This window comes from Indicator indicator, chromosome 10 (genome assembly GCF_027791375.1).
Source record: "Indicator indicator isolate 239-I01 chromosome 10, UM_Iind_1.1, whole genome shotgun sequence".
Taxonomy (NCBI): Eukaryota; Metazoa; Chordata; class Aves; order Piciformes; family Indicatoridae; genus Indicator; species Indicator indicator.
Genome location: NC_072019.1, coordinates 25,899,319 through 25,918,377, shown reverse-complemented (window position 1 = coordinate 25,918,377; position 19,059 = coordinate 25,899,319). Strand labels below are relative to the sequence as shown.

General features: G+C 46.7%; 1 protein-coding gene across 5 annotated transcripts in view; it reads right to left on the bottom strand.

The window, feature by feature from the left end:
• The window catches only part of NFIA (nuclear factor I A), a 246,013-nt gene extending 231,218 nt beyond the window's left edge, over window positions 1-14,795 (bottom strand). For all 5 annotated transcript variants that reach the window (XM_054384297.1, XM_054384299.1, XM_054384295.1 and 2 more), the window contains exons 1-2: window positions 14,607-14,795; window positions 8,340-8,871 (exon numbers count right to left, since the gene is read on the bottom strand). In XM_054384297.1, the coding sequence (XP_054240272.1) occupies window positions 8,340-8,871; window positions 14,607-14,633 (559 nt within the window). In that variant the 5' untranslated portion in view covers window positions 14,634-14,795. The remainder of the gene's footprint in view (window positions 1-8,339; window positions 8,872-14,606) is intronic.
• Between the last annotated feature and the right edge of the window lie 4,264 nt (window positions 14,796-19,059).

Genomic DNA, 19,059 nt, shown 5'->3' with positions numbered 1-19,059 from the left:
CCCATGGCAACAAAGATGACAGCTTGCCAATGGCAGCTGCTGCACGCACACACAAAATTAAACTATATTCTTCTGAAAAGGGATATTATTTTGGTATTTGTTTCCCCTCACACATCACCCTCACGCATTCCCTCATAAAATAAAGGGGGATATATCAACACACATCAAATATTAGGAGAGATGGATATAAAAAAAAAATAATAAAAAATTTCTAAAAAAGAGAAAGGCATTGTGCTGAGGAGGAATGGGTTGAAGAACACAGGCTTTAACAGAGAGATCCAACTGGGATTGGGGCTGCCCTGAAATGTTGGGCTCACCTATGGCAGTTGTATGGTATGTTGCAAACAAAACATTCAGCCCTTCTATTGTGGGAGGCGCACGGACACTGAACAGCATCAAGTTTGGTCAAGCTTGGCCCTCAGCTGTAAGACAAATCTCCAAGCCCACGCATATATATATGTGTTAAATAGCATCTGATCATACATATTTTGGCTTCCTTTCCCTGGTGTGGACCTGCTAGATGCCTCCCGTGCTGCTATGCGATGCAGGAGATTGCTGTCTCCTCACTTGTGAAGATAAATGTCATATCAGACCTCTGACATCATGTATTCTCCCAGTAATGATTTTTGATATCATAAGAGTTGTACAGGGCACACAATAAAATTAAAAAGTAGAAAGCAAGGTTAATAAGATTATCTTGTTGGTATAATAGGTAATGCATTTTGCAGTCTATCCCTAAATCTGCCCTCTCAAAACGTAATTAAATAACTGTGATTTATACTTTAGAGGAGTGCAGACACGCTATGTATCCTCCCACCCACGTATGCTAATTGCTTTCAGCCCCTAAAAAAAACCAACAAAACCAAAACAAAATCACACAGTTGTTTGCAGCTTTTTAATCCTCAAGTGTAAATAACCCGACTCAGGTCCAAGTTATGAACAATTAAGTCCAGGAAACTTTCAGAATGGCATGTCATTAAACCCGTCTTGATTTTATCTTGCTAATCTAATGGCACTGATGTGTACCAAAGCACGCATGGAAGGAGAAACAACTTCCTGGGCTCTTTGCACCAGCCCAAAGAGCCAGCGTGGCGGCTGGATGCCACACTGGGATAGCACTCGGATCAGAAGAGTGGATATTAGGGACCTGGAGAAGAGATTGAGACCCTCATTGGAGGAATCTATGGATGTATAGGCTCAGGATACCTGCTCCTGGGCCTTGGCCTGGATCTGTGTGCACCACAAAGGTGCAAGGACTGTGGGCAATGTATGTCTGCACACTTCACCACAGCCAGCACTCAACTGTGCAGCTCTCCATTTTGCACTCACGCATGAGTGTCTGGCACACAAAATGGAGGGCCCTGGTCTATTTTACAGACAGCAGCTACAAATCCAGCCCAAACCCACACGCTCTACAGGGGCCATGTCCTCCTCCTTCACGCCAAGCTGCAATGATGCCACATGAAAGGCTGAGCTCAAGCGCCCACATCCATTGCTGGGTGGGGACACAGACCCATGCTAGCTAGAAACACATTCGAAAAATACATAACTGCTGTTATCTCCTCAAAATTAATTAGTGAGGGGATCAGCCAGGGCACTGTCCTTGCAATCAGGCACAAATTACCCCCAAAGAACTTGCTGGGATAAAATTATCCCACACATGACAAGCACCATGACCCACACGCTGATCCCAGGTGGGATTTTTTGGTGGCTACCATAATGCAGGTAATAATTAACAATACCCAAAGATGAAATAAATGAAGAGCATCACATGAAAGGAATAAAAAAGAGATTTAAATGCATTTTAGCCCACAACCAACCCTCACTGTCATAAGGAAACCTTCAGGGTTGGCTGCTGTTAGGAGGCTAAAATAATTTGCCCTGAATTTACAGCCTGTAATTTAATCAGCAGCTCCAGCCCTTGCCTGCACAGAAGGGATCGGGGACAGAGTCGGACCTGTGGTTTCCAACATGGATGCCCCAAAAGCAATATCACCAAGAGCAGTCCCGAAGCCCTGGAAGGTCCACCTTTGGGACATGTGTCAAAGCACAGGCTTTTGGGGAGAAGTTGAGGGTTTACAGAGCAGCAGGCTGGGGTTTGTTTGCTGGCTGTGAAAGCCTTGGCCAGTGCCTGAACCCAAAGCATGGAGGGGAGGAGGAGGAGCTGTGAAGAAGCTCAAGACACAGAAAGCAAGGGATGCCCTTTCCTTTACATCTGAACGGGAAGCAAATACATAATTGTAATAATAAATAGCGGGTTTTATGAACAATTAGGATTCCACTGTCTCTTTGAAGGGTTTGAAAAGCTGACACGATGTTTTGGGTTCTCCAGATTCAGCTTTGAGGCCTCAACCAAGAGAAACACTCAGCCCCGCTGTGTACAGCAGTGACCACAACAAAGATTGTGGTTTCTCCCACACTCGCCTTAAATAGATCTAAATTAATGCTATTCATCATTGGGTGGAAAAAAAGGGAAATATAGAAGTGTAGTCACTTGTAGACCAGCCAGCAGTGTTGGGCAACTTTCTTACCATTCAAAGGCTTCTCCTGCTTCTGCACCTCGAAGCCTGCCAGGGCAGGAAGGTATGGAATAACAGCCCTTATACAGGCCGAGCCCATCACCTGGAAAACATCCTGGGCATACGAAGTATGTCTTTAACCCATGTATATTTATTGTCACTGTTGTTGTTGTTGTTGGAGAAAGGGGAAAGCTAAACCACATAACTGAACTCCTGCCAGGGGTTCATAATAGAGCAGACCATCCTGAGTGCCACACCAGTTAGTATCTGAATTATCACGGATACTCACCAGCTCAGTTACCACCACACTGGGAGAGCAGTTGTCCCACCCAAATCCTGTTTCTGTCAGCTACTGCCCTGCTCATGGCTGCAGAAAGTGGATGATCCTGCTCCCCAAAGTGGAGAGCACTGAGAGATGGAGATATCTTCCTGAGCCATGCGGGGTGTGTAGATCCCCAGGTTTCATGCACGCCCGTGATGCGTGGGTGCATGAAATCTGGGGTGTCAAAGAGCTTGTAGCTGTCATCTCTCCACCTCTCCTGACTAGGATATAGACCCAAGCTCCCACCCCTGACTTTTTATAGACTTTTTTATAAGGCTAAAGCAATGCAAAATCTGCCTTCTCCTGGTACTCCTTGAGGGCAGAAATACTGAGAGACATCTTCATTTCACTTTTTTCTTCAAAACTACAGATGTCTCACTGTGGCAAAATTTAGTGGAGAAAAAAACACCTTTCTGAACCCCCAAACACTAAATTTCAGCTGAACACTGAACTGAGCAGGGAGCCTTGTATGGGGAGAGAGTGTGAAACACCTTCTGCAAAGCTGGCTGAGCATTTTTTAGCAGAAGTAATCTGTCCGTGTGTAGGGACTGTTATCATTGCAAGCAAAACTTTAAGGACCATTTTGGGCATACGCTGGACCAACCACTGGCTGTAGGTTTTCAAAATCGTTATATATGAAGGGAATGTCACAGATGCTTTAAAAGTCTTTAGATGCATGTAAAATCGACATACAGATTACATATTATCGCCACAAAACAAACACTGTTTGAATTGTGGTTCTTAACTACCATTATGAGCTGTCTAAAGAGCATTTTGTTTGAAACTTGGGAGAAAAGAAGAGGGGGGAAAAAAAGAAAAAAAAAAAGCCCACTGATCTTACACCTGCTCTTTAGCAGTGGGAAGTGGGTTCTCAATCTGTTAACATGACCATCTGGCCAATCTGCATATCACGGCTATCTGGATTACTGTACGATGGAATGACAATAACGTAGCCAAAACAAAAGTGAAACGCATCAAAAAAACTATCAGTGAGGTGAGGCCCTTTTGATTTTCAAATTAAATAATAAATGTGGGATCACAACAAAGCGAGAAAGTCAGCTAAATAATTAAAAATGAGCCTTTGCTACGGCATAATTAAGTAAACAATATGGTGTGTGTTTCTATAAGAGCCTCCAATAGCTTCCACCATCAAACGCTCCACTTTTGCAAAGCAGGGCTGAGGAGTTGAAGACACTGTGATAGCTCTTTTGGTGATGTCAGGACACCTCTCACATCCCTGCAACACGCTGAACTGGCTGCGGCTATTAACAGGATTAATGCAGCAACAATCAATACCAACTGTACTAAAAGATTACGGGCGCACAGCCTGATGTACCTTTCTGATACCCCCCCATACCTCCATGGGTGTTTTGGCTTTCTGTGGTCGTTTTCTGCATTAACCAATCTTTGGGTTATTCCCATCGATGCCTCTTTGCGGTGCCTCAAGTAGAAATGTTTGAAATCCACTGATGAGAACTTAAAATTGCTCTGCTTAGAAGTTCAAGGTCATGTGCTAGATACTACTACCCAGGCAATTAGCCACAGAGCATATTTAGAGGCTAAGTAACTTTTCACAGTTGCAGAAATGAGGCTGAATTCTTGCATCTTCACTGACTTCTACTCTAAACGCAAACAAACAAACAAAACCTCTTGAGTAAATAAAACCCTCTCCCTACATTTTTCTTAAATTTGGGATTTTTTTAATGTCCTTCTGAAAGATTAGAAGATTTTCTCTGTCACAAATACCTCCCCAGCTTAATTCTTGCCCGGGGCACATAATGATGGCTGTTCAAAAAACCAAATCAGGCATTGCAGCATCGCCTCCTGGTCTGCTATCCAGCTTCTCCCACTGGAGAAGTCTCGAAAAACTGTGACCTCTCACAAAATTTAACTACTTCCATTGCGAATCTGTTCTCCAATCTGATCACATTAGCAGAAGGAACTCCAAAGCAGTAAAAAACTCCAGAAAGTTCTCGGTTGAGTGCCTACTAATGAACAAAGGTTAACTTTATCTAAAAGGTCAAATGCCTGGTGGCTAAGGTTGTGACCTTAACAACTTAAATTGTGACCTTGCCACGTGCCTAGTATATTGTAGATTCTGATACAGATCATCTGGTAAAGGACTGGTCATAAATTAGCTTTACTGTTCGACTCCCACAAAGAAAACGGTTTGCCACAATGGTTTCCAACTTGCCATTTGATACAAGCTCAGAATAAGTGAAAACTAAAAAGCGAACCCAAGCTCAGGGTGTGAAAATGCTGCCTGCTTTTAATTAAGCTGATTAGAAACTGCAAACTGAGAGCAATACTCTAGACTTCAATATTTTTTTTGGTTCAACCTCTAATTCTCAAAACACCAATCTTCCTTTCCTTTATTTATTTTTTAAAATTATTATTATTTTTTAAACAAAAATGACACATACTTTGCCTATTTGCATATTTTTGTTTTCTCTTTCTAGACGGTTCTTAAAGAGAATAATTGATTTCAGTAGCTTTGTAAGTAGCACTATTTAAATTTGTGCACATGTGTTCCTCTACAGACGACAGTGCCTACTGAAGAAAAAGAGTGGATTCAAAGCAATAATTACTGTACATGTTTAGAAGGAAAGGGACATCTCACTGCTGAAGTCATCTCGAATAAGGGCAACTTGGAAGAGAATACTCTCCCTCTCCAAAAAAACCCAACAAAAATAAAGAGATGACAAAGAGTGGGAAAAAACCCCAAGAAAAAGAGAAGCAAGCACTATGGGTGAAAAGGTCACAATGGTTTTGGCACGTATCTTCGAGCACGTTTCGGAGTCTGTGCCTCCTGCCAATACTGGCAACTTCTCAAAACTTTTAAGGAGGTAAAAACATTGTTTAGTGTTTACAAATCTTCTGTACTATAGCAGATGCTTGTCAAATCCGCTGTATGTAAGTTGACCAGCCTACCTAATATTTACATTGGTGGCTTCCTCCTTTATAAGTAAGTGGTCCATACATTTGGGGAGTGCAGTCTGATGTAGTTTGAGACAAAGGACCCTTAATATTGTTTTTTTCCCTTTTGTAATTTTCCTGTTGCGCACCCGGCACAAGCTGCCATTACTGCGGGTCTGCGGGAACCAATGGCTGTCAACTTGGCCAATGTTCAGGTGTAACAAAGACTGCTGGGATACATCGGAGGGGGGAAAAGAAGGGAAAAAAGGGGGAATAGGAAAAGGTAGCCTGTATACAAGGTTTTTGGTACACCTCTGCGAGGCGATATAGTCGGCAACTGCGCTGTGCCACCTCAAAATGATTTTGTCCCCCTCCCTGGTGAGGTTTAGCAGGGAATGTGCCAGCACATGCTACTGCATTAAGAGCACAATGCGATGCGTGCAATCAGCAAACAACGGCCGAACACGCGAAGCAGTGCGGTCTGCACTGGTGCGCTACTGCTTACATAAAACCCCAGATCTAACCCCAAAAATACAGGCACCCCAGCCTTGTACTGAGCTTCCGCAGCAAAAGTCTAGTCCAATGGACTGTTAGTGCAGTTGCTGCATGTTGATGATGAAGGTAGAAATAAATAAGAGTTCGCTACTATCAAGGCTACTGTTTGCCAACAGCGTGCTGATAAGATGGTATATCCCCAGTCACAATAGTGAACTTTTATAACATCTATTACCTGGTGATTACAACAAGGAGAGGATCCCTTTAAAGCTTCCCAGAGTACTTACACCTCTGGGTCTGGTCCTTTTCTTCCTGTCCTACATTTTTTGTGATCTTACACACAGACTAAACCAAGACTATTGTTTTCTATTAACAAATTTTGCACTCTGCAGAAGGCTGATATTCACTTAGGAAACACAATACAGAGCAGTATTTACTGGCACCACACTACATATACACCTAAATTATAAAAACCTGCACATCTTAGAGCAGTAAAAGGCAGCTTTCAGACAGGGATATCAAAACACTTGAGAGCGCATTACCCTGTTCCAATGTGAAGAAGAGGAAACTGAGGCAGACAAAGAAGGATGTGAGTCCCTGTTCTCCTCAGGACCAGTGATGAATGAGAGGTGATTTGCAACGCCCCAGCCCCAACCTCCCTTTGGTTAGCTGTTAATTGGTAATCCTTCCTTCACTGTGCCCTGTCATAAATCGCAGAGCAAACAAATAATTTTCCACAGTATTTGCCTAGCTCCCCTTTGCCATAAACGTGCAATATGATTTATCACACTGCACCAAAGTGCAAAGTAAATTTTGCAGCTTATCTGTAGGAAATACCATGAGGATACTCGAAAGTTATTTCCGAACAGGGATTGTACCGTAAAAATCACAGCAGTGATGCTGTCTCTCACAACAACCACTGCAAGGACCCAGCAGAGAGAAACTTTGAGGTAGCCAAAACTTTCTGCAAGACCCTCCATAGGGTGGGTGGAGGGTCTTGCCAGGTGGCATTGGAAGTGCAAGCTGCCAGCGTTGTAATTTGCTCAGCCTTCTTGTCAATATATATTTATATAGAAGTTATTTCTACTACCATGATTCCTGTCTCTGCTCTTTTCTTTTTCCAGCCCACCGACTTGAGTCAGGCTGAAGCCCAGGGGGACCTACGCATACCATACGTGAAAAACAGGGCCTAGTAGTTCACACACGCACATTTTTCTGCAATATAATCACTCAGGAGAACTACAATAGTATATTATTTTATCCGGTCACCATAGTACACATCCTCTGAGCACACTGAGTCACTCTATGGGCAGGGTGTATTTTGGGCTGGAGTCAGAGATCCCAAGGTTTTCATCACAGGCAAAAACATTTCTGCTCCCCCCAGTTTGCACAATATTATGAGTCAAGAAATTTGTTTCATGACCTGCTCAGCTTCTAACTGTATAAACTGTGATATTTCAAGTCAGGGTTAAATGCCTTTTTTCCCCTATAGGATTACCTGAGGGGTTGTTTCATGGTTACTCAGACCTGATGACTAGGTTTGCAATTGAGAGGCTGTCTTCTCCTTCCTATCAGAGCCTGATCCTTCAGGATTTTCACATCCCTATGGGGTGAGGATACCTGCTACTCCTAACCCACTGGCCTCAGGCACCCCAAGCCCTCCCAGACTACTTCGTGCATAGCATATACAAACTTTATTAAAGGAAAATAATAATAAAATATATAATTAAAATCTGCTTTCCCCAAAATCAGGAAAAAGGAAGCAACGTCTGCTGTGATCCCTCCTAGGACAACATTTAAGATAACACCTGTGAATGGTGTCCGAAACACCATTAATCCCAGGAAAACAAGAGCTGCTTCTACACGGCTGCACCTTAAAAGCCCACAATAAAAAAAGAATAAGAAAAAAAAAAAAAGAAAAAAGGAAAAAAGTGGAAAATTTTGGCAGTCTCCTCACCGCCCCAGGAGGGCGATAACCCACACCCCTAGCTCCCTCCCCAGCTCATGCAGCCGCTGCCATCAAGGCACGGCACCCAGCACAGAGAGAAACTGAAAAGTTGGAGAAGGTGGTATAGAAAGGCACTTACCTGCTGCGTGCACAAAGTATGCCAAATATAAATCGAGTTCCTTAACAGAAACTCCTATATGGTGGGGCTGTACGCACAGCCCGGGGTTAGAGCACTGTGGGGACTTTACAAGGCGCTCGCCATCAGTACTTTCAAGCGGAATACCTTTAAATAAAATCACCATAACAAGGTCCAACCTCCAGACCTTATCTGCCTGGCGAAGGCAGTCAATTCTTCTCATCTTGCCCTTCTGGTCTGGATTGGAAAGAACGCAACACGGAGGCTTTTTTCCTGTGACTGTGAGAACAAAATCCTCCCGAAATTCAGGCCTGATATCTTTCCGGAGCTTTGCCAGAAGTCTGGATGCCCATTTTTGCTTTACCTCGGGTTTTTCACTTAGCAGTTCGTCCTTCACGGCTCTCTCTTCCTCTTTTGACATGCGTTTTTCATGTTTTTTGAAGTATTTTCTTTTTCGGGCTTGCAGGTTGAACCATGTGTATGCAAATGCTCGGACGTGAGGCAGAAGTGCTTCAATGAAGGGATGAAATTCATCCTGAAAAAGTTACAGAGAAGAGTTGGTGTCACTGAAACCATCAACAAAAAAGCCTCCAGAAACAGGGGTTGCACGAGGCTCTTGGGTTTACTAGGACAGTGAGAATTAGGAAGGTACTTATGTGTTTTACGGGCCTCAGGATCCGTACACCTCACCAACGGACCCCAACCCCACCACCGACACATCCCTGCTTCACTTTGCACCAACCCAAACCCTCTGCTCCGGCTGTCCAAAAGCAGGGTCTGATTTCAGACAAGCACCCAGGAGAAGGCGGTGTGATGAAGGGGCCCTTTCCCCTATCCCAAATCTCTTTGAAAAAAAAAAAAAAACAGGTAGAACAAGTTAAAAGGTAAAAACCCCTCTGCAAGTCCACTTGCAGAGTGCATATCTCCCTCTGCTCTCTCCCTGACCCTGCTACTTGCAGTGTAGCCTGTGTATGCCCGCCAATTTGGCAAATCCTAAACATTTGGATGCCAATCAATGTTTGTATGGGGAAGTCTAAAGTATAGTAAAACTTTCCCTAAGATATATTGGGAAACAGCAGCAGGCAGTATAGTAAAATGCCAATATAGCTGCATACACAAATACAATGAAGGGTGGTTTTCTCTCCATTTCCTAAACAGTGAAGAGAGGAGAAAGTCACACTGACGATTTCTCCCGCACGCACAACTACTAACACAAAAATCCTAGAAAAGCAAGTGTCAGATTTTTATTTTTTGAAAAAGTTTTGTTTATGTTTAGCCAAAAGAAAAAAAAAAGATGCGATATTCAAGCAAAGCTCTGAGTCTTTCTGCAAAAATAAAAAGAAACAGGAAAAATTGGGTAACGCAGAAAGAGAAAACTTTATGACCTGTGCAAATACGGAAAGAATTATTGATTTTCTTTTCTTTACACATTGTGTCATACTTTCGTACATTTAAAAAGAAAAGCCCTGCTTGGAAAGTTAGTTTGGCCATCCGGAGACAATGCTTGCTTTGTGCAATGATGAGTTAAAGATCACCCATCTTCATTGGCACAAAAATTATCACAATTTAAATTATGCTGACAATTAAAAAAATAATTTAAAAAGGCAGGAAAGAGCTTCTCCACTTTTATTTTATTAAAAAAAAAATATATCTCCTCAAAAAGTACTACATATATCATTTAGAGAACAAAACATATTATAATATACTGAGGCCACACTTCTGTTTTTTCTATGAATAAATGGATGACCAAACTCCAGGCTACACATTAAAATGTGTATAGCCTGTGGGGGCCTGATCCAGCTCTACGTGCTGGGGACGTCTCTGCTTCCAGAGGCCGAGTTCCTTCTTTCCTCAGGATTGGGCCCTCCAGGAGTGAAAATATAAAGCAATTTGTGCAGCGTTTCTCCCCTCAGCATAATAAAAGCACCCCCTGCTTACCCCTGCAAGACAACACGGGGGATTTTTTAGATTAACTTTTTTTTTTCTTTTGTCCTTTTTAATTATCCCATGGAGTACGTTTTCTACCCAAACCATTTTAGGTTGTGCAAATATTGTTATTAAAACAGACATCTTACTTCCTTTCAACACCTGATTTTAACTTGCATTTTCTTCTCAAAAAAATTATGAAAAAATGAGAAATCAATAGTAGGAATATCTATCAGCAAAACTCTGCTGTAATTCAAGACCTTCTGCTAACTTCCCAAAAGCGTTCAGTGTACTTATTGTGAGTTGTAAATGAATTGTAAATACCTAAATCTATAGGTAATACCACAGCATTTATTTTTATTTTAAACACAGTTAAAAACTACCCAAAACCAGCACAATATATTTCATTACAGCAAAGCAGAGTGGTCATAATCACAAGGACTACAAATAATTATTAAAATATAAGCAGGTAAAATAAAATAAATCACTCCAATGATTGGCACATTCCTTTTTTTTTTCTTTCTTTTTTTCTTCCCCACTCCTCTACTGGAAAAGATTAGAGTTTCAAATTTCAGTTAAGTTTAAGAAAAAAAAAAACAAAAGAAAAAGCAAAAGATTGCTGCAAGTTTGCAGTCGGCAGATTCAAAAAATGAGAGGAGGCACAATCCCAGCACATGGAGCTGCTCTCACCCACCAGAAATGGGGGGAGGGGGGGGATAGATAAAAATAGCTAAAAAATAATGAAAGAGTAAAGCCTATAGGTTCCTACAAGCTATTAAAAATAGTAAACCCTCCCTTCTGATCCCTCCTGTCCTTTCCCTTCCTCACTGAGGGAGAGTGAAGGAAAAAAGGCCTTTTGTCAAGTAGAAGTTTATCTGCGAAGGTACACACAGAGCAGAGCCTCAACAGACCCACAATGAGCCAGGAGAGAGCTTCCAGCCTTCCCAGTTTCTAAACATGTCTTGGTACATCCTGAAATATTTTAACTTTTCTGCTTTAAGCAGCACTTTGTCCTGCCTGCTCTCATGTGCTTGGGACTTTTTTGGCTCGATGTTGGATACTATCCAAGAGAGTCGCTTTAACCTGCGCTGAAGCAGATTTCTACGATGTGAACCTGAAAGGGGAGGTAAAAACAGCGCACAAAAAAAACCCCAAAATCCAACCCAACAAACCCCACTTTAAAAGAGTGCAGGGGAACTGGGGAGTTAGGGATGACAGAGAAAATAAAAACTATTAAGAAGTGATTTTGAGTGTAAAGTCAGGGCCTGTGGCTGAAGTAAACGCGGGGCACTGCTGCTCGGTGTGCGAGGTGTGCATGTCCCTATTAAGACTCCAATGTGTCTTTTCAAAATGGTGTACGAGGAGAAAAGGCTAATGACTCAAACAGAGCAACTTTCAAACCGTCTTGGTAAACACAGTGCTCTGCAAAATTGCACCGCTTCAATCTTGTCTGCAAGGTATTAGCAAAGTCAAAGTGGAAATAAAAGCGTTCTGGACTGATCAAACAAAACTGGGCTGAAAGCGGGCACAGTGGGGGTGGAGGGTAAGCAGTTTCTGCACAACGCAATTATTTATTTCAGCATTATTACAGTTCCCCTCCCCCCCCCCCCAAAAAAAAGTTCTGCAAATGTGTTACTGCAAGTGTGTTAAAAGATGTGCAGACCTGTCTGCAGCCTTGATGCAAAATATCAAGATCTTAAGTAACTGGTGGGAAAGGACATGATCTTTGCCTTTCCCCAAGTAGGCTTTAAGGGAAACTTTCAGAGTATTTGATAAAGATGTCTGATTTCCCCCCTTGGCGTTGGATGGGTCACCGAAAAATAAAAAGGCACCAGAAAGCTGGGAAAGTGAGAAAAAAAAAGTTGTTGGTTTGTTTTTTTCTTCATTGCACTTCTCTGCAAAGTTTGAGAATAGAGCTTTTATGAGAGCAGCCTGTTTCTAAGCAGCACCTACAATCTGGGCTGCACAATTCTACGTGGCTTACACTAAAATCCCCCTCTGCTCTTCAGAAAGGTGTAAAAAAAAATTACAACTGCTACAAAAGAGCCCCCAAACCCAGCCCAAAGGCACCCGCAATAATGTAACACTGCAAAGGAGTCTTTCGAAACACTGTATTTCTGCTGATCTTTTGAAATTAAACCAATAACAGGGACCCTTAATATTCTTACAGTCCACTTGCTTGTAAATCTATAAGATGTACATATGGTTCTCCTCTCAACTCATTCCTAGATCTTCAGCAGATATGCAAATGGAGCAATGTTTAGATTTTTTTCCTGACAGATGATACAAAAATGTTCATGCTCAAAGCTCAGTGCTTGGATACATACGCTCATAACCAGGATCTCTGTTTGTTTTCTTTTTCTGAACCACTTCTGAACGCTTCCCTTTAAATCTGCAACCAAAACTTAACACCAAAAAAAAAAAAAAAAAAGAAAAAAAAGAAAAAGGAAAAAGAAAAAAAGAGAAAAAAAGGGGGGCCCCAAAAATAAATCTCCATCCCAAAAACTGGTATCAATAAAAGGAAATTGCTTGTGATTGCTCAACACTCACCCCCTTTTTTTACAGAAAATAACAGAATCCCCTAATTGATGGTTCGGAGGGAAGAGTTTGTCAGGAGGCCTCTAATCCTCCTATTACTTTTCCAAACATGCAACAAGAATGTGGGATTTCCACAACTGAGGAAAAGCAGTGTCTGGCTTTTCCCTTTTTTTATATTAAAAAAAAAAAAAGAAGAAAAAAAAAAAGAGAGAGATGGGGAAGACACACCAGGACAAGGAGCAACCAGCCCATGGATTTATTTTCTCTTCTTAACGTGCAACTGGGCCTACCAAACCCAAGCAGCTCCACGTGCGGAGGCAAAGCGATGCGGTGCTGGCCCTGCCAGGAGCCGATTGCTGGCCCTCCTGCAAAAGCAGTGCTGACAAAAAGCAGGTATTTTTGCAGAGTTGAATTAAAAGCACAAACTTTGGCCAGGCCAGAGCAAGGAGTTGCATCCCGTGTCCTCAGCAAACTCCCTCCACTCTCCGTTTCCCCTCCTTGCCTTTAATCAAGTGTTTGGCTTCTTAAACCCGGTGGAGTTTTCGTGCCCTGCCGGCCTGGCTTCTCCTCACTAGGCACACAGAAATTTGGGGGGAAGATGAGGAAGGACGTCGTGAGGCAGAGGGGGGACCATAATGAGGCAAGGGGCCGAAACTTTCGCAGCTCTTCAGACTGCCTGGGAAAGCTGCTTCCCCTCTCTCTGCATTTCCTCGCATTTTTTTTCTCGACGGAAAGAGCCTGGAGAGGCTTTCTCACCGGGAGAAAAAAAATATTCAAATTAAATTATTAAGAATAATGTAGTCAAAACCTCCTGCAGGAGGAAATAATCTGGGGTTTGAGTCCACCACAAAGCATTTCCTCGTTAAACCATTATATCCTGCTAATTGAAGGTGTGTAATTTAGCGTCCTGCAGCAGCGAGCGGGGTAAAGGAGTGGGGAGGTGGTGGGGGGGTGATGGGGGGGGTGGTTGGCGGGCAGCGGTCCGCGGCCGCTTAAGTCGGGGGCCACCGTAGGACGACCGCCCCTTAAACCACCCCTTCGCCCCCGCGCAGCCCCGTCCCGCCGCAACCGGGGACCACAAAAGTTGCGCCGAGTAACCGCGGGGGGCCCGATTCGCGGGGAGCGGGCAGCACACGACACACGCGGACAAGTTTGCGGGTGTCTCCCCCGACCCCCTCCACTCCTCGGTCCGGTAGCCCGGTTGGGAGGGCCTGCGATGATGCGGAGGTACGCGGAGCAGGGGCGTCTGCACCGCGGGAGCGTGCCCAGGTGCGGGGGACGGGTCCGTATCCGCGCCCCAAGAAAGGAGGGAAGGCAGAAGGAGGAAGGAGGAGGGTGATTAAAGCGCGGAGGCAGCGGGGCGCTCCCGCCCGCGTAACCCCGAGTGGGATGTCCTGCGGCGGTGCGGGGCCGGGCCGTGCCCGGGGCTGCTGGAGGCGCAGCGGCTCGCAGCGTTGCCCCGGGGCCGCGGTGGGGGCGGCGGCAGCGGCGGCGGCGGCTGCATCGATCGCGGATGACCAAGCACGGCGGGGCCGTGCGGGGCGTCCCGCAGCACCGCGCCCCCCTAGACCCCCCTCCTTTATTAATTAAACCATTAATAAGTAGGCGCCATTAGCCATGTGCCGACACAAATGGCCGTGCGGGAAGGGGGGGTGGGGGGGTGGGATGCAAGCGAGAGGCAACAAAGTTAGTTTTCGGCGAACTGCATTCGTGCCCCTTCCCCGGCGCGCAACCCACCGCCAACGACCACCCCACCCTCCTCCCCCCCCGCAGCGCCGGCCCCATCGCGCCCCGGCAGCCCCTTACCTGGGTGAGACAGAGCGGAGAATACATGACTGCTGCGGGGGGCTGCGGTTTGGAGGTGTGCGTGTGCGGGGAGAGAGGGAGAGAGAGAGGGGGAGAGAGAGAGAGGGAGAGGGAGAGAGAGGAGGGGAAAAAAAGAGAGAGAGAGAGAGGAGAGGAGGGGGAGCCCCGAGCCTGCTTCTTGCTTTCACATTTCCAACTCTGCCAAACTGCAGCCAGCGCGGAGCCGCTCCATGAGCTGAACTTTAACCCCGCCTCGACTTTCCCGCACTACGCGCTCGGCATGCCTGCCCTGCGCGCCGTTAAAGGCATAGCCGCCGCACGCTGCGCGCCCCTTTCCGCCGGCCGCGGCCCCCCGTTCCGCGACCCGCGCTGCGCTCCGCTTCTGCGCCGCGCCGGCCCCTCCGCGCTCCGCGCTCCGCGCCGCCCCGCTCCGCGCACCGCCCGCCCGCGGGGGCGGGGAGGGGCGGGGAGGGGGCTGCGGCGCCGCCGCCTCCCTCCGCCCCGCCGCCCCGCAGCGCGGGCAAGCCGCGCAGAAGAGGGGAAAGCGGTGTCGGGCTCTCAAAGTTTTGGGGTTTTGTATTTTTTCGTGTGTTTGTGGTTTTGTGTTGTGTTTTGGGGTTTTTTTCTTGTTTTTCCCGGTAGTTGCGGATCCGCTCGGCCCTTGGCCAGGAAAGGACGGGGATGAAGTGGGGGGGGCGATACACGGGCGCTGCGTTCACAACTTTCCCCATCGCCTTTAGGCACTTGTCATTTTAAATCATGCACTTTATGGTCAGGGGTGCTTATTTCACTTAAAATAAAAATACGTAATATAATAAATTACAAACAGCACATAAATTCATCTGCTTCCCCCCCTAATAAAAACACTCCTTAAAAGTGAAAAAATCATTAAATTACAAATACCCCCACGCCTCCTGCCACTTCAGGAGAGCATTGTTTTGGCACCGGTTCGGGTTTGGGGTTTGGATGCTCTCCAGCCTGCTCCTGGGGATTCAGGGTGTCCCCGTGTGTTGTGCATGTCCGCGTCCCGTCCCCCACCTTCCCTCCCCTTGGGAATAGCGCTTCCCATGGATGCGCGACCTTCGCGTCCCTAGGGGGTGGGGACGACACAGGGAAAAATCCGATCCACAGGGGATATAAGGAAAAAATCCCTCCATGCAGCTTGTTTAAAAGATAGTGGGGGTGGGGTGCTCCGCGTTCCCCTCCGCCCCTGGGCAACCCACAACTCCCTCGCCCCCCCGCGCTCTGCACCGTTCCCAGCATTTTGCGGTTTGCACCATTATCTTTTAAGTAACTTTTGCCGCCCTTCGGGAGACTTTTGGCTGCGGGACGGCTGGTTGCGCCCTCTCTAGGCAGGGGCCACGGACAAGTGCAGCCATTCCGCAGCCACGGACACCCTCCTGAAAATAAATGAAGGAGGGGGGAGAAAGCAAAAGCTCCTTCTCCCTCCCACCCGTGGCATTCTTCAGCGCTGAACGGGTTTTGGGGAAGATATGTAAGTTGGTTTATTTTCGCAACTCAGCGTTTTTCTTTAAAGAATAAATAATTTTTTAAATTATTTTTATATATTTTTTAAAATAAAAAAAGCTTTTTCCTTCTTCTTCTCTCCCCGCTTTTATTGTTTTCGGGGGGTGGGGGGGGGTGGGAGTGTGTGTAAATCCGGAGGTTTCCGCCGCTCCGTCCCCGCCAGCGGCCCCAACTTCGGCGGAAAAGGAGAAGAAGGGAAAAAAAAAAAAAAAAAAAAAAAAAAAAAAAAAAAAAAAAAAAAAAGGCGCGCCCCTCCCCCCCGGGGGAGTTCAAACGTCGCAACACCCACCCCCGCCGCTGATTGGATATCGCTCAGACAACGTCACAGAGCCCCGCCCCACCGATTGGCCCCCTCCGCGGTCCGTCAGATCCCGCGTTTCTTTGTGCGCGACCGCGGGCGCTCCAGACGGCGCGTACGCACGGAGTAGGGGTGGGGGGTGCAGAATCTGTCAAGCTCAGCGGTTTTCTCAAATCCCAGTAAAAAAAAAAAAATTAGAAAAAAATAAATAGGGGGGGGAGCGAAATAAAAGCCACCCCAAGGTGGGCATCCGCGCTTCTTCCGTGCCCGGACCCCGCGCAGCGCCCGCCTAGACAATAGCCGCTGCATTATGCCAAAATGTGGAACTCAACTAAAAAAAGCAGAAAGAGAGGTTTAAGAGGCGCCATGTCCCATCGGCAGGTATAAGAGTATGTGAGAAACTTTACGGAGGTCGGACGATTGGCACTGGTTGGTGGCTCTTTGGGGAGGGGGGAGGGGAGCACGGGGTCGATTTATTTTTTTATAGCTAAAATAAACTTGCAACCGTTGGGAACCCGGAAGAGAATAAACGCCGCAGCCAATTGCCGCCTGCCGTTACGTGGGTTGTTGGGGTTTCTTCTTAGGTTTGGAGGTACCTGGGGTTTTCTTTCGGTGTCTCCCAGCCCGAGGGAGGGTTCGCAGTGCGGACTGGGGCGGGCGCTGCCTCTCCCAGGCCTGCTCCCAGCGCCTGGGACTTTGCAGAAGTTGGGAGTGATTCGGCAGACGCCCTCCTCCCCTCCCTCTCCTCTTTGCCTTGACTCCCCCACACCCTCTTCCCAGCCCCCGTTTTTTTCCGCAATCGCCGCGATTTGCATAGGAGAGCCGCACCAGGGAGGTGGGAGCGTGGACACCCCCTACCCACCACTATCTCTGCCCGGCCCAGGACGGGCGGTCCCCGCTGCGGGCCTCCGGCTCTCTCCCGCTCCATCCCCAGTCCCTGTCAAACCCCTTCCCAGCGGCTGGGGTCCTCAGGAGGGCTGCTCTGCGGGAGGGCGACGGGGTGTTCTGCGGGCAGCGAGCGCCCCTTGCAAGGGTAACAGGCCCTACACAGGTAACCACTACGTCCTGCACGGGTACCACCACCCTCCTCTCCCCGCACCAATAACCCCCTTTTTCGCATGGGTAGCCGCCCCCCTTGCTTCACGGATAACCCCCTCCCTTCCAAGGGTAGTCCTCTCCCCGCAAGGGTTACCCCCCTTCCTTGAAAGGGTAACCCTCCCTTGCACGGATAAACCCCCCGAACATGTGCACCCCTCCCTCCCCCCCGCCTGGAACCCTCGCGGGCGCGGGGAACCCTCACGCCTTGCACCAGCCAAGCTCCTCTGCTGCACTTTGCTGCAAAGTTACCTGGCACTACCAACACCCCCCTCCCATTGCACGGGCACCAGCGCTGCTTTGCACCCTCCCCTGTGTTTTGAACCCCGCTCCCGGGTGCGGTAGCGGGGATACGGGCCCCTCCGCCTTCCCCCGGGCAAGCCCTCTGCGGGGAGGAACTTTCCTCCTAGCAGTGCGGCCGTGCCTGGCAGCAATGCAGCAGCCGAGAGCCGAGCTGCAAAGTCTCCAACTTACCGGCACCCCTAAAATAGTCCTGATTTCATCCCTGAAAGGATTTCCTGGCTTTGTATGTCTTAACTAGCCTTGGCCATTTTTGTAGAATAACCCTATTATTCACAGCTCCGAGGGTACAATCTGCTGAAGTCACTTAAAAAAACCAAAACCAAACCAAACCAAAACTTCAAAGGGCATGAGAAATAAGGGCAAACAATTGTCTGTATCTCTCAGCTGCCCTTGATCATGGATACCTGCTTCATTAACAGCAGAAGCATTATATTCCTAATACTGGAAGCCTCGAGATGCGTGATAATACCGCAAAACTAATTTTGGGAGGGGGGAGTGAGCAAGTGGGTCTGAAGGTTAATTACTATTTTTTTTATGACAGAGTGAGACTTTAACTCACACAACTCATAACAAGTGGCATCATTATCTTTCCAAATTTACTGCTTTCAATCAACTTGATGTATTGAGCAGAGAGGAAAAAAAGAAATAAAGGGGAAAAAAAATCTCTGATAGTGATTTTCAGTTCCAAGTTCAGGAGCCCCAGACCTGTGCTGGTGACAGCCCAGCTCCACACACTGCACATTTTACCCTCTCCACAGCAGCTCTGCTTCCTTGGTTACCTCCTGGTGACCCCTTGGAAGGAGCCTGCTGATTCCCAGCAGTCTGGAGACCACAGGTTGGAAACCACTGGCTTTGCATAAACTTGCATTATTTCAGCACGGGGTTAAGGTTGTGAGGGTTCCTCTTAGCAAATTATGGAAGGATGATGCGTACTGCATAAATTAAAACATCATGTCCCCTTGCCACGTGAAAGCATTATTAAAAGAAGCATAATAAGGGATTTCCACCATGTTATCAAGCATACAAAGAAAACTCTGAATGGGAGGGATGGCTGTCATTGGGGTAGAACAAGCTGGGATTTTAGAGAAGTTTGAGAAGCGCTTTGAATAGCCCGTCAGTTGGACAAGGATCAGTGCTGACAATAGCCAGTCTATATGCGGTATGGCCTGTTAACATACAGCAGGGATCATTAAAGGCCTCATCCTGACAATGGGGTTCTTCAGGGCCCTG